This window comes from Vespa crabro, chromosome 19 (assembly GCF_910589235.1).
Source record: "Vespa crabro chromosome 19, iyVesCrab1.2, whole genome shotgun sequence".
NCBI classification, from domain to species: domain Eukaryota; kingdom Metazoa; phylum Arthropoda; class Insecta; order Hymenoptera; family Vespidae; genus Vespa; species Vespa crabro.
In genome coordinates, this window is record NC_060973.1 from 5,076,013 (window position 1) to 5,098,424 (window position 22,412).

Here is a 22,412-nt window from a genome sequence, read left to right on the forward strand (position 1 = left end):
TATATAATATAATATAATAAAATATATATATATATATATATATATATATATTCGTATTATATTGTATATTGCAACGTTCTAGAGATGACATTAACATTATTTTATAGATGAATTAAAATTATATACAATCGAAAATAATTAAACGCGAACGTTTCAACGAATATGTATCGATTGTTTGAAATTTTCTTCATTTAGATAATTCTAAATAAATAAAAATTCTTTCTGTAAGTATACAAAATATATTCGGCAATAACGGATAGCAAGAACACGGAAAGGAAAGTGAAACGTGGGTAGGAGAGCTCAAAAGCAAGAAGGAAAGAGAAACGAATTCTCATTACGTATGGAAGAGCGTAACTTTTGATTCAAATGGAGAGTAATCGCCACGACGCTCACCGAGATTACCCCCGTGGGATTGTTCGATATTCTTTCTCTCTCTTTCTCTCTCTTTATCTCTCTTAGCACATTATTCCTTCGATAAGATCGAAGAGAACGCAAAGGGTGAGGGTGATACCGTGACAACGCCCGGTGATACCTCGACGCAACCGTATAAAACCTCAGGATCGCTGCTGTATCGGCACCAATCTGTTCCGAGAGCTTCTCGAGGAAACTGTGACAAGTAACAACATCCAACACGGGAGAAGAGATGATCGAATTCATCGGCAAATTTCCCTGGACATTGGGGACCTTCTCTTATTCGTACCTTCTTGTATTATTCTTCTTCATGACGTCCTGTACAACCGCGGAATACGGTAAGTTTTCTTCCTCTTTTCTTCCTTTCAAAGTACCCTTTTGTATAATGTTATTTTATATGCATTGTTTTAAACGTTTTTCAATCGGTAAGAGTGCGTTTTGTACGAAAACGATAATTGGAAGAAACAATGTTCGGTGATTTCTGACAAAATCAAGTTCTTTGTCAAATTCATTGAGAACGATGCGTCTTTAAAGTTCGGCGTACTTTTTTCGTTTTTGGAATATTATGTTGAGGAGTGTCCCTTAGTTTTGTCTTCTTTTTTTTTTTTTAGATTCAAGAGATGTAGCGAGCATGTCGAACGATAGAACGCAGGACAACGATTTTCGTTCGTGTACTGAAGGAAAATGCATAAAGAGGACTACACAAAAGATGAGCAGCGGGATGTGGTTCGGACCGCGACTTGGAAAACGTCGAAAGTTTGAGGGTAGAACAGGTATGGACACCGAATTGGAGGCTGTCGCTAATGCTTTCGACGATTCAGATTGGACTATTGTCGCTTTATCAGGTAAATGAAAAAATTCGATCAAGGAAAATAGCTGAAAGTAAGCAGATTATAATTCGTTAATATTAAAAATAATAAATGAAAATTTATATTCGTGGATTGATCGTCTATAGGCGACAAGGGACGGATGGCTAATCGAGTCAAGGTCAATCAAGAAGGAGACTATGATGAAAACGAACTTTTTACCAAGTATTTAGCTTCGAAGAATTCGGAGAGCGCACAAGACGAAGGGACGTTCTCCAGCGAACCATTTTCTTTGACGATTAATCGCGGAAATCGTCGAGTTCCTTTGACGATTTCATCACGGTTTGCTCATCGATCGCGCGTTCTGCCGTTTTAGTAAAGAAAAAAAGAATAATAGCCCATAGTTAACTCCCGAAACTTATAAAACAAAAGAGATTCGATTAACCAACGTCTTATTGGAATTACTAAGAAATAAAGTATTCACATTTGTTTGCAATCCTTCATTTATTTCATTTCGATCCTATCTTTCTTAAGACGTCAAAAAATAATCATATCGAAACGCGATATTTACGTTTGCATAGCGTAGATAATAAAAAAAAAAAGAAAAAAAGGGGGTGTGTATTATTGCTCGAAGATATTATTATTGGTAGGAGAAGGAGAGAGAGAGAAAAAAAGAAGAAAGAATGAAGGGAAGAGAAGGATGGAGCACGGTGCATTTAGGGGTAATTCCTCGAGCAGCGCTCCGTACCGATGGGCCATGTGGTAACGTTAGATACAGCTCGTAATCATAAAACACGAAAACACCGGGAACGGATAGAAGATACGGAGTTAACCCATTACCTCGATTTATTTCGACGACGAATAAAAGCAACGAATCCAGTTAACATTTACGAATGTAAACTTGCGAGCAAAAACGATCGGTAAAAAACAAAATTTTCCATCTACGAGAAACGGAAAAGAGACGTTCTTTCTATCCGATCGAATTAAACCGATTCAATGCAAAATGATAATTGGGTAATTTGTCCATTTAAATAATTATGGGAAATTAATAATAATAAAAAAAAAAACAAAAAGAAAAAAAATATAAAAAGGAAAACTAGCGACCCTTTCCTTTTTTCTTCTTCTTCGACATACGCGACAAATGCGGTATTCGTTGAGCGAAATTAAGGATTCGGATTGTGCTCGGTTTTTTTGACTTTTTTATTATTTATATATTCACAAACGTTACAACTTCCAGCTACGCGTACAAGATTCAAAATTCATTCATACGTCACGTATTATCAGTAGATTTAAACGCACACATACACACATACGCGCACACAGATACATACACACCCGCACGCGCGCGCGCATCGTTCGATCAACCTATAACTGTTATTATTATTATTATCGTTTAAACTGCATTTTCTAGCTTAATTTAATTTAACTCAGCATCTAAGTCTTATCGTTAAGTATGTTTATTGTATAACTATATATCTATATACATGGCTGACATGACTATTAATTATCGTGAAACGAAGGATCGCAATTCAAGTCATATCTCGTAATAACAAATACGTACGTCTACGGTCTGTTATTGTTAATCATTGTATACGGGTTATGTTGTACCTACATTTGAAAAAATATTTAAAAATTTCGCCAAACATAAAAGTCGAAAGTGTTTCTTTTTTCTCTCTCTCTCTTTTTCTAACAATTTTCTATATATTTAACTAACTAGCACTCTTTTCTCCGTCCGTCTATGATTTTCCTTTTCTTTCTTAGCTCGTTGCGAAGACTTTTCTCGCTTGCTTAAATCCTAGCCTTCGTTTTTTTCTCATTTTTTTCTCGACCTTTTCTTTCTCTCTCACGCAAGCTGCACTAAGTATATTTTTTAATATTCTTCCCGCATTTTCGATACACAAAATTGAAACGTGGAAGATGGTACGACGTATTCATGAGTATTCGCAAGTAAAATCTCGATTGAAGGCACAATTGCACGAACGAAAACCTGCTGCGAGTTTTATTTTATTTATAATTATTACTTTTTCTTTTCCTTCCTTTTCTTTATTTAGAATTAAGCTTAATCTGCAAGTTTTCTTTATCTTCTTCTTTCTCTTTACCGGACAGTGAATCGTTTCCGTTCTCGGAATACTGCGCGACATACGTTCATGCGAACTACTCTGTTCCCATTGAATATTAACAAAGTTCTCACAACCACGAGCTGTCCACGATTTATTTCCGTTTATTTCCGCACGATTTTACGAAGGATCGAGGATAACATTAATTCTGTGAGTCGAGAGCTTTACCGTTTATTTTTTCTTTTTCCTTCGATGATAACTCGACGAAAAAATCAAATATTTATATTTAACGAAATTCTAATCGATACATACACGTAGAATTAATATGAATGAAATTAGAAAAAATAAAAAAAAAAAAGAAAAAAAGAATTATTTACTACATACAAACATACTACTTATATACAAACATACTAATAGATGAAAGCAAAGAATCGATGAAGAAAAATACGATATATACAACAATAGAAAATACGTAATAATCAGAGCAGAGAGGAGAAAAGTCAATGTAGGGCTAGGGGGAAAGAGGGGGACAGTATCTGTACAAACTCAAGGCAGTTGATTCAAACGTTTTGCCGGAGATTCGTGACTTTGCTCTTATTTTTCTCCTTCCCTTCGCTTTTCGTACAAGTTAAATAAACAAGTAGAGGTCGTCGTAATTTTCGCTCGGAGAGTGGCATCACCGCGAAATTAACTTTACACACTGAGACCGTATAAGTTCTCTATATAATGTGTGTATATTTGTGTATAATATTTATGCATTGTATATGTACAGGCAACGGTACAAATTAACCGTATTATAAGAGGGGTTGCCTGTATATATAATCATTTCTTTTTAGCAGCTGCTTTTATATATGTGTATATATATATATGCGCGCACGGATTTCTTACACATTTTTTTATTTTTTTTTTTGTTTTTATTAACCGTTAACCTCATCCTTTTTTTTTTATATAATAATGCAAGCCTTAAGTATAAAATTAAGAATTATTAGCAGCAAAACTAAGTAACGATGTATACGTACGAGTCCGTGCATATGATCTTTTGCGTCCTGTACGTAAGTCTATCTATGTTGTAGTCTCTATATCTTAATATTTTTCTATATTTATTATACACTTCTTCTTCTTCGGTTTTTTGTAGCACAAATTGCGATTGTTCGCGTGTGTGTGTGTGTGTGTATATGTGTGTGCATGTCTTTACGGAAATATGTGGCTATTTACAAATGTACTATGTGTTACAAAATTACCTTTTTTCTATTTTTTTTTTATATCAGGGAAGAAGACGATCGTGCACCATTTGAAAATAATCCAATGCAAAAGATCTATTTTTTATATTATGATAGGCTCCCGCATTTCGTGGGAAAATATTTCTCATTATATCTACAACATTATATTTTATCGTGGATATAACATATAGGGGTATGTTATATCTCGAAGGACGCCATAAAGTTTATTGGCTCATTTCCTGATCGATTTCTAAACTTAATCAATGAATCTAATTCTAAAATCTTACATTTATAGAACGTTGTCATCGTAATAGTATAGCGCGCCCGTGTTAAGTTATTATTTAATTCGTTTAAAAATAAAATCAAATATCGCCGCTTATGAAATGGCAACCAAAGATTATGAAAGAAATATGTACATTATGAGCCATTCATTCCTTTTTCATTCTTTTTATTCCTGGATATTAAGTGTGTAATTATTAGTTTGTGCTAGTTCACGTTTAATTCTTCATCCGTAGATGTGACTCATCGGTTATATTTTCGATTTTACATATATTCATAATTTTTAAGTAAAACGTCGACTGTAGACCGAAGAATAGTTTTTTTTTTTAGAAATTTGCTTAAGTTCGTCCTTATGCGAGGTTAATTTGTTGGAAGAAAATTGAAATGGAAAAAGAAAAATTATTACCGAATTTAATTTTTCCCTTCTCAACTCTTGTCAATTTGCAAAGTGCTACCGAAAATCTATTAATTTTATTATCGCAAAAGGATTACGTGTATTTGAGATACAAAAATATAAGAGATGCCTAAATGCTTTCCTTTTTTTTCCGTCAAAATGTAGCAAGCGTTTCGAAGAAATTAATTTTAATCGTGTTATAAGTAGTATTTAATAAATGCACCTCTTTTTTCTTATACATATACGATGTAATATTTTCGACAGTTCTTATTATACCGGTTATAATGTATGCGGTACGTGTGACTAGTGCGTTTCAATGAGAATAAGAAGGGCATGTTTACACAATAAACGAATTTTTGCAGCATACATAGTGTATCGTTTCTTTTATCTGCCATTTTATATACCTACATACATACATACATACATACATACATAATATATATATATATATATGTATATATATACATATATATACACATATATATGTATATATATATATATGTATGTATGTATAGATTTAGTTTAAGTATGTACTTTTACATATGAATTATGGTAAAATGCATAAAACATAGGTAACTAAAATATTTTTCATTTTATCTTATCGGAAGATTAAAAAAGAGCCGTTAAAGAAAGTCTATCGAAAAGAAGCGTTTGTTAATTATTACAAATTTCATTTCTATTGCATTCTGTAATTTTCTCTCTCTAAAAAATGAAAAAAGAAAAAAAGATCTACAATATAAATCGGTTTCGTTATTTTATCTCTTTCTGAGTACAATCGTACAACATGATATTTACAAGAGCATTTTTCACGTTATACAAAGCGAATCATCCGACATTTTTAAATACCTTGATACCTTTAAATATCCGTTTTATTAATTTTTCTAAATGACGAAATCATTATTCTCAAGGCATTATCCAAATTAAAGATGACTCACCCTGTACACGTATACGCGTATATACAAATCTATCGTATCACTTTTATTGAACGGCACGAAATAAATAACAAGTAGATGCTTTTAATGATGAACACGAAATCCATCACGGCATTGAAGGTATGTAATATCATAGCTTTATGATTTTCTTGCAAAAAACAGTTATTTCGTTACCTGAGGAACGTTTTTTTTCTATCTCATCTTCTCTTTAAAATACGAAGCGTTCGAACGAGTTCACGCGAAGCGCGTTATCTAATTTACCGTCCTGACTGTTTAACGATATTTCTTTTGTCGGCAGTGATTCATGTAGATCGTTTAGACGGCGAAACCTCCCTCTCTCTCTCTCTCTCTCTCTCTCTCTCTCTCTCTCTCTCTCTCTCTCTCTCTCTCTCTCTCTCTATAAATAAAAAAAAAATATTATGAGAAGAGGCGAACAGTCGTTATTACTTTATATATTTTTCCTATCTAATCCGGTTAGAATAATGGTAAGCTCTTTATTATAACAAAGTACTTTTGTACGTGTCTCGTGTGAACGACAAAAAGAATATTTCTTCTCTTGACACAACTAAAAAACTTGTTCAACGACAAAGATGAAAGAACAAGAGATGTTTCGGTGAAACCAGAAAAAAATTAGATATTGTAGGCTCTATTGCACGAAATTCGGCACACTTCTATAGCATGTTCGTTCGACGCAGTTTAGAATAACAGTTTTCTTAGTACCTATAGGAAGAAATTCTGTGTATTTGGCAAATTTAAATATCATTTCTTTTCTACTTGCTTTTTCTGTAACTATATATATATATATATTATTATAATATATATAATAATATATACATAATATATATAATATTATATATATATATTTTATATATATATATATATATATATATATATATATATATAAAACTTTTTCTAGCAATTGTATTTACATCACGCTGTACACGCGAATTCGTAGGACAAAAAAAAAAAGAAAAAAAAAAAAAATAGAAAAGAAAAAAAAATCGTATATAAATAGGAAACTTCTCCTGGGATATGCATTTTTAGTGCTTACTTGAGGGAAAAAAAAGGGATTTTAATTGAAAACCTACAACTTTTCCCTTCTCCTTATTTCATGCTGCCTCGATCAAAAACGTGCTATTTTTACTCGAATCTTTGCAACTTTTTCTCCCTCTCTCTTTCCTTTTTCATTTAACGACAATAATAATCATTACATATTCTTCATCATAAGCGATATCACGTAAGAACCGAAATTTTTTCCAATATGCACTATAAATTAAATACAGTAAATCAAACTCACATATAAAATCTAATTATTTGTCCTAATTTCGTTATAGAATATCAGTTATCATAATAATAATAATAATAATAATAATAATAATAATAATAATAATAATAATAATAATAATAATAATAATAATAATAATAATAATAATAATAATATTAATAATAATAATAAGAAGAAGAAGAATGATAATATTATTCTAACCCCTCGATACATCTTTCTCCAGCTGTATTTGTAATGATTAAGCAGCTTAGTTCTAGCATATTTCATTCGTTTTCACATTGACCCCGTTACTGTAATAGTACTGTCTGCAGCAACGATACTAATAGTAGCAATAACAGCAGTAGTAATATTATTACTAATAATGACAGTAGTAATAGTAGCACTAGCAGCAATAATAATAGCGATAATAGTATAACCGTCCTTAAATATACAGATACTACCACCGTATATGATGCTCGAGCGTCACAATTTCGATGAAACATTCATGAATCTCTTCTGCGGGCTCTTCTCTTTTTCTTCGTCCTCATCTTTATTTGTTTAATCGAGTGATTTCCCAAATGGCATATATTCGATAAATATGTACAAGCGAAAGTTTCACCGAAAGTGCAACATTCGTTTATATTTATCAGCCCGTTGTTAATACTTTATTCGATCAACGATTAAATTTGTTATTCAAATATTAAGTTGGCTTAACAATGTACAATTAAAGTTCTCATCTTTGTAAGAATGTTTCTTTCGCCATGTCAACATTAAAAAACGATAAACGTCTATGTGAGAATTCCATTTATCGTTTTAATTAATTGTTATATGGTAACACGATACAACAACATAAATATATAGGGGGAGATACATTAATTTTACTATAATCAGAACTTGAATTGTGTTAATCATTAATCCAATTGATGAATAAATAACAAATATAATTGATTGCATGAAATATTGTCAGCGCTAATTATTAATGACAGACGATATTTATGTAATTATCGTCTCGTCGATATTCATTTAATTATCTAATCGATATATGCCACATTATCATTGAATCTTAAGCCGCACGAACCTTTAATAAGCTTAGACCTTACGAAATCGTATATGTCCGATATACGAGATCATACACTAGCGAAAAACTCTATTGATTTCTTTTATTTCTTTATTATTTTCCTTATTCTTTTCTTTCTTCCTTCTGTTGCTTCAAAATGATTCTCTTTATCATCACTGCTTGCTAATAAATTTGATTTTTTTAATTTTTAACGTGCTAATCCGTCCGTAAAAGATCGATTTAAAATGAAATTTTAACTACTCATTCACCAGAGGTAAATAATTATTATGCACGCAAAGGAATAAAAAATAAGGATTTGGATCTTTCACAGAAATGGTTATGATTGGCTTTCTTACCAATCGACTTTTTCAATCGTTCTTACAGTTCCTCTAACAAACTTTTTTTTTAGTTCCCCTAAAAAATTAGTGGAATCGAGGAAAAATTTGTCACGCGATAACAGCTACGGCACTCTAAGCAAGGATTGAAAAATGAGTTAAATTATCATCTTAAATAAAATTCTAAAACATTTTCACGACTAACGACATACCTTATAATTCGCACAATTTTCAGAACAGGATGTATTGCTGCGAGGAGCTTTGAAATACCGGTTTAAGGCTTAAACATACCGTCATCGTCCCAACGACGACACAATCGATCTTTCAACGACGATACTTTTTTCACGTTTACTCCCTTGCACGATTTCTTTTAAGAACACCATTGTCTCTCTCCTTCTCTCTCTCTCGCTCGCTGATCCTTGTTAAGGTCATGAATTTACACGAGTCCGTCTTAAACGATAGACTTTTTCTCATCTTGTCTCTTCTTCAATGTTTCCGCACGAAAATGATAGTTCGTAGGTGATACGAACGAGCAAATCACTTTTGATATATCGACAAACTCCCTTCTGCCTTACTTGTTAAAGACTTCTGTTCATTTTTGTTACTAGTTTGATGTCTGGCAGTGCCTTGAGCCTTACACGTCTCGTAAGACTTTGCGAGCGAACACGAATTTTGTCTACTTCTTGGTTGTTGTTTACTGAGATCACGTTGACTACTTGACGAAGCTGGATCGTTCTTTCGTCTTGGATGTCCCAATCTTCCGGAACCGAAAGAACCCGCCCTACTACGAAAATGTGATATATTGACGGTGTCTACGCGTGTTTTTTGGTTGTTAGGACCGTCGGAATTGGATGTTGGTAAAGTGACCGTACTGGAACCACCCGAGAGCCGTCGAACTCTACTTATTGGAGAACCATCTGTACCACTACCACTGCCACTTTCGGAAAGACTTCTGTTACGTCTTTTCGCTGCCTGTGCTCGAGCATTTGTGGCGAATCCTTGGAGCATTTCGTTAATCTGGGGCTATTTGGAAACATTCATTGAAATTAGCCATCCGTACGGAGATCGTACGATAGAGAAAGATAAAAAAAAAAGGATAAATACCTCTACGACCCTAAAGTCTTCGATACTCTTGAATTTGGATAAATATTCTTGTAATTGTGAATCAATGTGAAGCTCGTCAGAGTTTTTGTAGTATTTCAAAAAGGCCCAGAATTTCTCCAATCCATATAATTGTCCTGTCGAATGTGAAGGTGGTATGGAGAGACACGATTAATTATGAGTACTTCTACGATATTAATTACATTCATTGATATGTTAGATATTTTGTTGAGTTACGTTCTATTATCCATAAAACAACAAATTTGCGCGGTATTTGAGAAAAAGAAGAAACGAAAAAAAAAAAGAAAGGGAAAGTAAAAGAAAAAGAAAAAAAGTCAAAACTCTTTCACTTTCGCACATCGTTACCATTTAGCTAACACTAACCGGTTATCGTAACTAAACAACCTATTATGTATATGTGCAAAAACGTGATCTAAACTTCAACGAAATCAATATGTACTCACCACTTTCATAATCATATATAGTTTCAATTTGGAAGTCTTTGTACAATAGGGGTCTGAATTTTCTCTCTAGACCGTAACTATAAAATCTAAATAAACATTCCAGTCCGTAACGGTAGCCCTCTAAGGCATCTTCTTTGGCTAGATTTCGAAATTCTTCGTACATCGTACGATTGAAGTTTTCTCGCAAGAAGAACGACCAGAAGCGGAAGAGCGTATTCATTTCTTGGGATTGACCGATACCTAATCTTTTGCGTTCTAAGATAAAAGAAAAATTTCATAGTAAATGATTCTCATAGGATTATTACATATTTAGTATGAGAAAACGAATAAGCTTTCAGATTAAAATTCTCTTCACCTTTGTCCCTCAGTCGGGAAAAGAAGACAAAATATGTAATATTCATCATTTCGCAAATTCGTACAAGCAATATTTAATTATTAATAGTTTAATATCTATTTAAATTACCTTTCAAACAACGCGAATGATATTTGTGATAGACTTGTTGAGTGAATCCATTTTCTTTCAACAAGGCATGACTGGGATGCTGGAATATCGGTAAAGATTGAGGCGCGCTTCCGTAACTACTTGCCAGATAACTTTCACTGGGGCTCGTTCCAGCGCTGCTTCTGTCATTTACAAGAAAACGCATGAGAACATATTTCTAAGTGATATACGTACAACGAACAACAGTAAGTAATAAATTTGGGTACCCTGTAGAATAAGTACGTGGACGGTGTTCCCGAACATCCATTATCCAACCAACGTGATGTTCTACAGGAGGATTATTACTGTGACGAGTCTTTCGTTTTCGCGGCGTTCGAGGATCAACCGATGGCTCATCCTTAACCACTGCAAAGAATCTTGGAACAGTTGCACGTCTTCCGCTTCTACTATTTTTCGCTTTGTCGTTCCAACGATTTTTTTCATTCTTTCTTTCCCTCTTACTCGAACCTTCTGACGAGTTAGGAACCTAATTTGGCGAAAGAAACGTTAATCAAGGAACTATTATAGTCGATGATCACGTGATGAAAAAGGAAAATAAAGAAAGAAACATGTACTTGAACAGGAGGAGACTGTTGCGAAATGTCCAAGTCCTCGACGGCAGACGGTGGAGGTGGAGGAACTTCGGGATTGGTTTTTCTTGGAGGTTTCGGGGCCATTTTCTCAAAATCCTCTTGGCTGATGACATTTACGGTTTTGTAATTGTTAATTGAAGAGGACGATCCATACTGGAAATATACGATGATTCATTAAAATGATTCTGCACATTAAATGAGACTGGACATTTTAGCGCAATCATCAATTTCTTACTCTTTGCCCATCTTTGTTCCACAAATCTTCTTCGTAATAATACAATCCATCATTAATAGCCTGTTCAAGATCCTGTGTCATCTTTACTCTTGTTGTCCAATCACCAGTACGATCATGACCTTCGTGTTTAGGTATCCTCGATGAATTCGGAACAGTCATTTGCGTAACTATTAAAAGCTTATTAACGTCCCTATCAGATAATTCATAGTCTTCGTCGTCTTCTGACCTGAAATAGAAATATTTCATTCTTTCAAAACAATTGAATTCAATTTAATCGCAAACCCATCATCATATCCGTTAAAAGAACAATTCTCTCACCATTCGGAAAAAGCATTGTGCCGTCCAGTTGGAGGTGGTGTATCCAATTCTTCGTCAAATTGGAAATCTAATTCTTCTCGTTCCTCGTTTTTATGAATTCCAGGTTTTTCCTTATCTTCTGATTTTTCCCTATGAGAATGTTTCACTCTCCTTTTTACCTGTCACACCATATCACAAGCCATATATTATTATACCATATATTACACCATACAATGCCATATCCTCATATATTGGGTTGGCAACTAAGTGATTGCGGATTTTGTCAATAGATGGACTTTACACTTTCCGGAATCACTTAGTTGCCAACCCAATATATATATATACATATACATGTACGTATACATATACACAGAAAAATGAAGAATTACATGCACACGTGTAATAATGGATTTTGAACGTATAAAAAATCTTGTGATTTTGTAAGAGAAAACTTTAATTAACAAGAATTACCTCTTTCCAACTGTTATCGGATGGCGACGAAGGTGCCAATGGTTTTTGATCGTCAATTTGTACTTTCGCTGGGGTACAATTCTTTATGTGCGTTTTATCATTCAAGGTTATCGACTCGCTGCTACTCGACGATTCATTGGTTGACAGTGGAGACAATTCATTACTCGATGGTTCAGGAAGAACGGAATTTGGTATTTCGACTATTTCATCTTTTCTCGATAGACCATTTTCTCGTTGTTGACTTACTTGTTTACTCAATGCGAGCTTGCTTGTCAAGTCTACGGGTATAAATTCAGGCACATCCGGATTCAAACTATCGCCCATCGAGGATGAGATACTCTCTGATTCGCTTATTCTTCCTATTGTCGATAGTAATTGATAATTGGATTGGAGGATTCGTGGAATTGGGGGAACAGGAATCGATGATAAGGGTCTCGCAGCTGGATAAAATTCAGCCTCGGATGAAGGATGAATTACTTCGTTTCGAGAGGGTACCGATGCGTTGGATGAATCGGAATAAACGGGATTCCCAGCTGCATCCAGGATGGGCCACTTTAATGGATCGATCCTTGTTCTGACCTAAACACAGCGAATGAACGATCGTTGCGATAAAGGAGAAGGGGAAAGAGAGAAAAAGAGAAAGAGAGAGAGAAAGAGAGAGAAAGAAAGAGAGAGACTAAAGACCGACGGCATCTTTGATAAGTTCGTGTAAGGAGGTCTACTTTCAAACTCCATTCATTGGAATGGTGTCAGCGAATCCTCCTGAGTTTGTTCTAGCACAATAATTTCGTCCAATCGACTCATAGTGTAATTGGATATTCAACATTATTCGTGCTTAATCTTGATGGATCGTTTGATTTGGAGGAAAAGAAAAAACAATGATCTTACCTTAAATCCATCAACCAACTCCAATTTGTCAGATTCCGTTATAGCCTCGATCACCACAGATACATCGGTCGTTAAAGTTTGTACGCGATGAAAAGATGCGATCAATGTGATGGGCAAGAATCCTTGGGCATCCATTTTGCGTCTCAAAAAAAAGTCACGTAATAGGTTCTCTTCACTGAAGTAATACTCTCTAAAAAGACAACGCAATCTTCATGAAGCTGTTTATCTATCTTGAAAAACATAAAGGAATTCTAAAGTGAAATTTACATTTGCTTTCTTATGCATTCTTTCAGAGTCGTTGTATCCATGTTAATGAAACTAGCACTGCTAAAATAAAAAGTTCCCATGTATGGCATCATGTACGCTGGATCGAGTGGACCAAATTTTTGCATCTACGAATAGAAATAATTATATCATCAAATGTATAAATTGAAAGTTTAATAAAAAAAAAGGTGTTAAAGAATAAAGAATAAATGTTAAAAATTATCTTACCTGAGCATATTCTGCGGTATAATTGGAATAATCGTGATCATGTCTATGTCTAAAGTTACCACGAGACATGCCACCACGCCCACCACGTCCTCTACCCCTAAAGTTTCGCCCACCTCGACCACCCCTAAAATTGTATCCTGGTCTATCGTATTCTCTATCTCGGCAGGTTTCTCCATCTTTAAAGAGGTAACACGAAAACAAAGAAGATATAACTAGAATTTAAGTTACGAACTAAAACTCACGTACACTATGAAAGATATATAACTATTGTCAAGATTTCATATGAAAAACCAAACTGTATGACTAATATTATATATATTAATAATAATTCTTTTTTGAGATCTTTCGAACGAGGAAAAAGTGCTAAAGTCCAAAAAGTCTGTATGGCTCTCTCTCTCTCTCTCTCTCTCTCTCTCTCTCTCTCTCTCTCTCTCTCTCTCTCTCTCTCTCTCTCTCTCTCTCTCTCTCTCTCTCTCTCTCTCTCTCTCTCTCTCTCTCTCTCTCTCTCTCTCTCTCTCTCTCTCTCTCTCTCTCTCTCTCTCTCTCTCTGTATTTATATTACCTCAAGCATATCAAGTAAATAATAAAATGTGGTTTAAAGGATTACCTTCGTTATTTTTTTCTCTTTGGTGTTGATATTTTGGCGAGCGTTCTCTCTTGCCTCTATTTTTTGTTATATCTATATCAAATGGAACCCACTTTTGTTTGTTCACTGGGGAATCATAAATGAATGAAATTATTACAAAGAAAAAACAGAATAAAAGGAAAGGAGAAAAGAAGAAAGAAAAAAAAAGAAAAAACGAAAAAAAAAAGAAGAAAAAGAAGAAAATTCGGATCGAAGAAAATGTAATCCTAATGTTTACCTTTCTTTCTTTTCTCGCTACTGTCCGTGTGTTCATCGCTGTCATCCTGACATTGATTATCCTTGTTTTCCTTTCCTTTACTTTCAATCGCATGTCCATTACTTTCCTTCGCATTATTTTGCTCGGTAACACCATTTTGTTTCGAAGTTGTCACGGGTGTTTTCTTCTAAACCAGAACGAGCTTTGATATATATAAATACTTAGAAAAAATTGCACGCGAAACGTGCTAAGATATTCCATAAAACAGATAATAGTTATAGGATTAGTTATAGGAATGTACGAGCACGTTTATTTATCAGAGGAAGCAGAATCGAATACTCTGATCGTATAAAGTGTCCCTTATTTTTTCTAGCAAAAAGTATACGCTCGTAGAATAATATCATCTTTTCTACGGGCTCTAGCTTTTGCAAATTAACCAGGCTGTCTTTCTAAATGAAATATTCATTAATGTAAATAAATGTCTATGTATAAGCAAAATTGAAAAAAGAAGAAAAAAGAAAAAGAAAAGAAAAATGAGAGTATGCCTAACCTCTTGAGCTCCCAACGTTGGCCAATCTCCGATATCCGTAAAATCGCTGGCCTAAAAGAAAGAAAGAAAAAAATAAAGATAAAGATGAAAACAAGGTATTATTACAACGTTCCTGAAACTATAATCCTCGTATTTTAACAGTAGAAACATACCCTTTGGTTGACTTTTCTTCTGTCTTTTAAGACTTTAACGATCGTTGGCTCGGCAGTGGTAGGAAGTCCATTTTCTAGAAAAGAACAATTAAGCGATTAAATAAATATATAAAAAAATGGCCGAGGTGTATTGATAGGGGGGAAAAATTAATTATTTTTAAATACTTGAACATAAATGGTTAGAATATTGAAATAATAAAAAATTTGCCGAGTACATGGTAAATAAGTGTATACAACGTTAAAAGGGATGCTTTCTTGCGAACGCATTATCGCCCTCGTTGATGACACGTGTTCGGTATATTAACAAGATTCCACTTGAATTATTATATTCTTATCGGCACAATTATAACTTGTTCCAAATTGTGACCTCGATTATCTCTCTCTCTCTCTCTCTCTCTCTCTCTTTCTCTGTTTCCTCCCTCCTCTCCCTTTCCCTCTATCGACAACACGCGATCGTTTCTCGAATATTTTTATCTGTAACGTCCCACGTCACGAAAGAATGAGAGAAATCCGCGTTCGAGTTGTCGGCACCGGGTAGTAGTTTGACAATGAACATCGTTGCTCTATCTTTAGATTTTTCTTTTTTAACAATACATATAGAGAGAATTTATCGTTGGCAAATTAAATATAATCATTTTGACTTTTCGATCTGAATATCTGTTTTCATTCTATCAAAAGTGTTTCTACTAAAATGAATCCCATCGGTAATTACGTTTTGAATTTCCCTCTCGCGAAAGAGGGCGGGAATTTTTGAAAACCCAGCGATGGCGCAGGGAGGTGGGTGGATGGGGTTCAGCGATCTCCCTCTATTCTGGTCTCTCTCTCTTTCTCTCTCTTTCTCTCAACCGACCATTTCTTGGCAACGTGACGCATTTCGGCTTTTTATCCATGCCAAACTGGTTGAGTTCGTTTGGAGGACACATGCATACGGAGGGAGGGAGGGAGAGAGAGAGAGCCCAACGACGAGGACGATGGCACGTTGCCCTAAAACCTGAGCAGATCGCCACGCTAACAATGCTCGCTTCGACGCTGAAAACAATAAACAACGATCCTAAATTGGAAAACAAGGAAGAAGGACGTCGTTCATCTCCGTGTCCTTCGTTAAAACGATAAAACGATTCTATCATAGATGAGAATAAGAAACGACTCACTTTGGAAGTCAAAGTTTTCCATCGTCGTGAAAACGTGGGAGGACAACCTGTTAAAACTGTTATGAAATACGATCAAGGCCGAATTGTATGATCGAAAAGGAAGGACGCTTTTGATACCTTTCAAAATCGCGTCGCGCGATTTTTTTAATTTGATACTAAAAAATAAAATCGAATCTGAATGTGTACAAAAGGAGATATAGAGAGAATACTTTTCGCGAGAATTAATTCACTAACTAATAGATATGTTAAAATCGCAATTCGAACAGTAGAAACGAAGAAATAGAAAAGGAAAAAGGTAAAGATTCAATCACAAATAAGATTGTTCGAGAGCAATAGGAAATCGCTCGAAATCGCTTCGTTAAATTTTTAGGCGATGCACCTGTCAAATACAAGGGAACTTGATCCACCTGAAAAAGTGACAATCCGAGGAGAGTTATAAAACGAACAAGGAGCCTTATCGTCAGCGATTAAAAAGTGATTCCGTTGTAATTCTAAAGAATTTTCTTTCCGAAGAAAATCCAAAGAGTAACTATCGATTATAATATTTGTTTCACGAGTAAAGAAAAATATATGTGGCATACGTATAAATAACGACTTGAAAGATAACTTTATCGTTACCTAAAAACCTTTCACACGAAGAGGAAATTTTTCCTTCTCGATTGTTCTTTTCCTTCTCTTTCCTACGATCAAATTACATATCGTATCGTACGATATAGAAAAGTAGGCGCGAAAAGTGCCTTGCGTAACGTAGAACGGTATTAAAAGTTAAAATATGAAAAGCGGCGCGAATAATAACAACGAAAATAATAATAAAACATTTTTATACGAGCACACGGTCTAAGGAGATCGTTGATACCGATTCGAGTATATATCTTTATAACCCGAGGACGTTACCCGAGTAATTCCTCGTAATAGAACGCGGCCTTTAAATGGTCGAGCATTCGTCGATCGAACAAATTGTGATTGGTCAAACGCAAATCCGTTTATACGTTTAAATGTACTTTCAAACGCGTCCTTCTGGGAAGGCTCTTTTACGATTCTTTTTAATATTTTTTTTTTTTTTTTTTTTAACGCAGTACACGAAGAGCACGACATCCAAGTCAAGGTTTTTCTTTTTCTTTTATTTTTTTTTTTATTTTTTTTTTTTTATTTTTTTAACTATCAAGTCGCTTTTACACTCCGTAAAAAGCAATTTTACGTTTCGGCCGTAATCGTCGGAAAAAAAAGAAAAAAAGAAAAAGAAAAAAATGCAATCGTTCATACTTTTTCCTTTTTCACAGGTCGAAGAAAAAGAAAGTGAATGGGAGAAGGAAAAAAAAAAGAAAAGAAAATGCGGAAGGAGGAATCTTAACCTCATAGGATCAGATATTAGGAACGTATAAAGCGATTTCTATTTCTTCTAGCCTCCAAATCTTCGTATGAAATCTTAAACGAGAATTCTCACGCAATAAGATTAACATCGAAATGTACAATATTTCACTGACCTTTCGATTCTATCCGTTTCGGCCTTCTCTATCTCGAAACTGGTTTCCTTTCCTGTACTCTCACTTTCTGCGACACATTTTAATATGGATCGAAAGAGCGCATTTACTGAACCACCAGATGCCGACGAATCGAATCGAATCGAATCGAATCGAATCAAAGACCAAGGAAACCTATTCATTTCTAACCTATCAATTTTAGCTAAAATCGATCCCTGGGTATACGATTCGTGAAATCGTTGGACGTATTTCGTCATTCTGAGTAGATATCGATCGGGGAGAAGAGTAAGAATAAATAGAAGTTTCGGGAAGCTGAAGATGGAAAACAAGTAGCGTCGTTTTAAACGTCTGGATGTCGGCTAGAAAGAGACCGAGTGCCTAGAACGTGGTGTGCCGTAACTACGTAATATTGTTAGGCACGTCTCCGTAACTGCATTACGTGCGCACCGCGACTCTGTGCTACACAGTAGAAGTGTCAATGTCGTTGCCCTCCAACTTGCACGTTCTCCTATCTTTCTTCACGATCCTAAGATCGCCTCCTCTTATCTCTTTCAATCGGAAACGATGGAAGATACGATCCGAATGAATTTTGAAATTTTTTTCTTCTATGCAGTAGTAATTCTTGGCATTTATTAAAATACGACGTATGTATATCGCCATATTTTAACGAATATTAGCTTCGCTAACGTATATTTACTACGTACATCGGCGGATCGATCGGTCGAACAAGATTTACAAAGTCATCGCTAAATAAAACCATTGGCCGGCGAATACGTAGTTTCGAATCAACCCTTATTATTGTCGCGTATCGAGGAAGAAAGGGGGACGCGACCTGACTGTATCGAACAAACATCCCGCTACACGACGATCCCGGCCATTCTTCGTATACGTACAGAGGAATATTACGTAGTGGAATAAACATCAGAAAATAAGGAGAAAGAAAGAAAAAAATTTACGTAATTTACGTAACTTTGAATTATAAGGAAAAAGACGACAACGTGTCAATTCTCTATATCATCACCTGCCCTCTTTCTTGCCACGTATGCTAGGCATAGTTGTACGTTAACTCGAATACACTCGAGCTACGATTGGATCTTTTTTAAGTGTACTATTATCATTATCGGCTTATCAGATAGCTCTCTTGTAACAAAATTAAACGGGCGCGAATTTTGGCGATTACATTCGATCGAACGGTCTCCCTGTCCAAAAGTATCACATGGCAACAGGATTTTTCTTGTTTTCTTGCAAAAAGGGGACCGAGTTAAACACCGTAAGAACTGTAATCTTTAATATCGATTATCATTCATAATCGACGATTCCGAATTTCCTCGATTTATCCAAATCAGATATTTATCATCATCCCTTTTAGCCTTCCGCGACAGTTCGAAGATGCGTTTCTATTTTCATTGTAAGTTTCGTAACACGCGTATAATAGACTGACAAATTATACACGCGCGCAATGTACTCAGCAGCGTGCAATTCTCTGCCGTGGAATTAGCGATATATAAGGAGGTAGTTAATGAATGTTCGAAAAATTTTTAATCACCCACGAATTAAATAATTAATTCGTCCTGCAATAGATACGTTTCAGTCGATCGTACATAACGCATCTCGGATGCAATATCGTTTATACGGCCGTTGACGCATTAAATCTATACGATTATACTTAAAATCGATAATATTATTGCTCGTAATAAAAAATAATTTTAAATACTATCTTCAATCATTTCTATTCAATACACGATCGATTTATAGTTTTAACATATGTTAAAGTAATAATTATGATTATCGCATCTTTGATTGAGACACGTTAATAATATTTTGGCGAAAACGACAAAGCAATAAAAATTCAGCATGTCATGGTGGAAAGAATAAGAGATGATATCGATATTTGATCTATATCTTGGGGAGTTTTAGAAAATGCGTCCCTGGACTTACCTATTATACCTTGTAAGCGTTGTTGCTGCGGTTGCAATACTCTCTTCTCCTTTACGCTTGGTTTGTCCGTAGAGACCGAAGTGTTCGTGCTAGAAGCAGCGACGGGTTGTTGAACGAAAGATTGAAGAGGTTTCGTTTTATTCCATGGATTGACGGCAGGTAAGGGAGCCTCCACGTACTTCACTGGAGCAGACGCTTGGACTTGGTTATCTTCTCGAGTCTCTTTTTCTCTAATACCTTCCTTATTATTGAGAATATGTTCGATCCCATTTCTATCGGTTCGATCTCTATCTTTGATCGTTCTCTCTTTACTACCGTCGCTAATACCACGCAATCTATTTCTATGATCACGATGTCTATGACGTTCCCTGTGTTCTCTCTGTTGTTCTCTCAATTTTTCTTTCCTCCGAGCGCTCTTAGGAGCGACAGTTTGAAACTCTCCGTCGCTTCCAATATCCCCATTATTTAATTTTTCTTGTTCCGATATCACCGTGTTAGATACAACATCCGGTTGACCGTGTACGGTCTCCTTTTTCATTGAAGACTTTTCAGATATATCAATACCAATCTGAAACTCGTTCTGACATTTATCAACTCTAAGTTGTTGTTGTTGCTGCGGTTGTGTGGCTGTCGCAAATCGTCTCCCAGTTCTTTGATACGATTTACCCTTGGTAGGAAGATTTTGCGAGACAATGCGTTCTTTAACGGTCGTATTGGCCTGACGCGCGGCAAATTGGCCGCCTATATTCTCCTTATTGTTTCCTTTGCTCGAGGATACTACCCTGCTGGTAGTAGTTTCGTTCGAGGCAGCTTTGGGATTGACTACGCTTGCATAGGATACCCCGGGGCCCTCCTCTCGCTCGGTACTTCCCTGAGCGCCGCTGCTGACCACCTTCGCCGCCATCTTGAATCGCACGCGCGGAGACACAAAAACACGAGGCAGCAGCAGCAGCAGCAGCAGCAATGGGGTGGTCCCACCTCCTCTATATACTTCGTAGTTGTCTCTCTCTCTCTCCCTCTCTCTCTCTCTATCTCTACCTATATCTACCTATATCTATCTCAGTCTTGCGACGCGGGGTTTTTTCCTTCTTTCGTTTCTTCTGAAGTTTCTCACTTCCGTTTAAAATTTATCGAAACAACACTAGTTACTTTCCAACGGGGAAGAAATGTAAGATAACACAAGTACTCGCCGGTTTCATGAATGACTCACCCGTCGATTTATCTTCTTGTTCGGTAGGAAAGAGAAAAGGAGAGAGTGAGAATCCTAACCACGAACGTATTCCCGATCACTCAGGTCATTAATAAAATAGTGTTACCATCGTGCCGTGCTTCGAGCGCATGGTGGTATTCAGCCGGTGTGTGAAATATCGTTAAGAACGATGAGAACACCCGCGCGCTCTAGCTTGCCTTCCCCCCACTCTCTCAGTTTAGCTCTATTCGTCGATTGTTAAATGTTGCACGCAGGGACAATACACACCCAACACCCCCACGCGGTTGCAGCCGTCGTTCTCTTCCTTGGTGTATATCCGCTGTTATGTTCGTGTAATGTCGCGTCGTACTTTTCTTCCCGGTATGAACTCGCGCACGCGCGTCCTCGAACTTTCTTACTAGACTTTTTGTCGTGATCGTGGCGAAAGTACTACGGACGAAATGGGTACTGCCAGCGCCGGTACGATGCCACGCGAGAGACGATTCGAGAATCCCTCCCTCCCTCCCTCTCTCTTTCTCTCTCTCTCTTATTCCTTCTTCTTCTTCCTACTCTAACCTTTCACCACGTGCGCCTTTTAAAATTCTCCTATATGTCTCAAATAATATTCTTTTTTTCTATTCAAGGAGATGCTTGTTTCTTTTTCTCTACGAAATGCACACTGCTGACTCGTCCTTTTCCAAATGAGGGATGATAAAAGAAAAGCAAAGAAAAAGAGAGGGAGAGGGAGAGAGAGAGAGATTTCGTATTCGTAAGGTCTTTCGTACCTTGCTCGTCTCGTTCTGCTTGCTCGATGACGATAAACGATCTTTCTGACTTCGTGTACTTTCCTCTGAACGAACGAAAATACACCTTTCCGAATTAAACGAGTACGTACCGTATGTGTCGAGAGACGACGATAACGAGCAGAGCAAAAGTGGTAGAATACCGGGGAGACTCGTTTTATCTTCGAAACGAATTTATCTTCTTTTATGGTTATACTTGTACACCGTGTAATGTTTCTTCTCATTCGTCGTATCGTCGCCGTAGATTCTTTCTTCTCTGATTCGTAATGTCTAGCAACATTGTCGTAGTGTTGCGCTCTCATGTATTACGTAAACACGGCGCATTTTCGACAATCCTTTTTCACAAGAAAGCAGTTCGTAAAACACATGTGGCCAACGATGCCTCCTGGCCTCTAAGCGAGCCGCTCGACGGACTTCCTGTTCGTTCTTAAAGCATCGCATGGTGGCGCCACCGGTCCTTCCTCCTTCGATTGTTTAGCGGGAAACTTCAAACGCGAATTCTATTCATTCGGACTAAGAAGAATGATAT

At 36.0% G+C, this 22,412-nt stretch overlaps 2 protein-coding genes across 8 annotated transcripts; one reads left to right on the forward strand and one right to left on the reverse strand.

Annotated features, from left to right (window-relative positions):
• The first annotated feature begins 133 nt into the window (after positions 1 to 133).
• Positions 134 to 6,484, forward strand: LOC124430569 (PBAN-type neuropeptides-like). Its single transcript, XM_046977345.1, has 3 exons — positions 134 to 749; positions 1,023 to 1,256; positions 1,367 to 6,484. The coding sequence occupies exons 1-3, from the start codon at positions 644 to 646 to the stop codon at positions 1,591 to 1,593; spliced, it is 567 nt and encodes a 188-aa protein (XP_046833301.1). The 5' UTR covers positions 134 to 643; the 3' UTR covers positions 1,594 to 6,484.
• On the reverse strand, positions 2,400 to 22,315 carry LOC124430567 (la-related protein 1). 7 transcript variants are annotated; one of them, XR_006943804.1, is made up of 18 exons: positions 19,892 to 22,313; positions 15,322 to 15,395; positions 15,170 to 15,220; positions 14,641 to 14,806; positions 14,385 to 14,489; positions 13,778 to 13,953; positions 13,553 to 13,677; positions 13,286 to 13,475; positions 12,398 to 12,976; positions 11,948 to 12,105; positions 11,630 to 11,855; positions 11,377 to 11,547; positions 11,029 to 11,288; positions 10,784 to 10,944; positions 10,321 to 10,575; positions 9,860 to 9,993; positions 8,968 to 9,778; positions 2,400 to 8,890 (listed from the first exon to the last, which is right to left on the reverse strand). XR_006943804.1 is itself a non-coding variant. In XM_046977341.1 (17 exons), exons 1-17 carry the CDS (start codon positions 20,793 to 20,795, stop codon positions 9,293 to 9,295), a joined length of 4,212 nt encoding a protein of 1,403 aa, XP_046833297.1. In that variant the 5' UTR covers positions 20,796 to 22,315; the 3' UTR covers positions 2,400 to 9,292. The 7 variants fall into 7 exon arrangements, 6 of the variants coding, with proteins under 6 accessions (XP_046833297.1, XP_046833296.1, XP_046833294.1 ...); XM_046977341.1 differs by having other exon boundaries at positions 2,400 to 9,778; positions 19,901 to 22,315; XM_046977340.1 differs by having other exon boundaries at positions 2,400 to 9,778; positions 14,641 to 14,803; positions 19,892 to 22,314.
• Positions 22,316 to 22,412: the final 97 nt, after the last annotated feature.

What these genes read in the sequence shown, in the direction of transcription:
- LOC124430569 (XM_046977345.1), top strand. Translation starts at nt 644, where the DNA reads ATGATCGAATTCATCGGCAAATTTCCCTGGACATTGGGGACCTTCTCT. An exon ending in CTGTACAACCGCGGAATACG is followed by an intron (nt 750 to 1,022) that starts GTAAGTTTTCTT and finishes TTTTTTTTTTAG; the next exon opens with ATTCAAGAGATGTAGCGAGC. An exon ending in GACTATTGTCGCTTTATCAG is followed by an intron (nt 1,257 to 1,366) that starts GTAAATGAAAAA and finishes GATCGTCTATAG; the next exon opens with GCGACAAGGGACGGATGGCT.
- LOC124430567 (XM_046977338.1), bottom strand. Translation starts at nt 20,795, where the DNA reads ATGGCGGCGAAGGTGGTCAGCAGCGGCGCTCAGGGAAGTACCGAGCGA. An exon ending in ACGCTTACAAGGTATAATAG is followed by an intron (nt 15,396 to 19,891) that starts GTAAGTCCAGGG and finishes GTTCTTTTCTAG; the next exon opens with AAAATGGACTTCCTACCACT. An exon ending in CCACGTACTTATTCTACAGG is followed by an intron (nt 10,945 to 11,028) that starts GTACCCAAATTT and finishes TGTAAATGACAG; the next exon opens with AAGCAGCGCTGGAACGAGCC.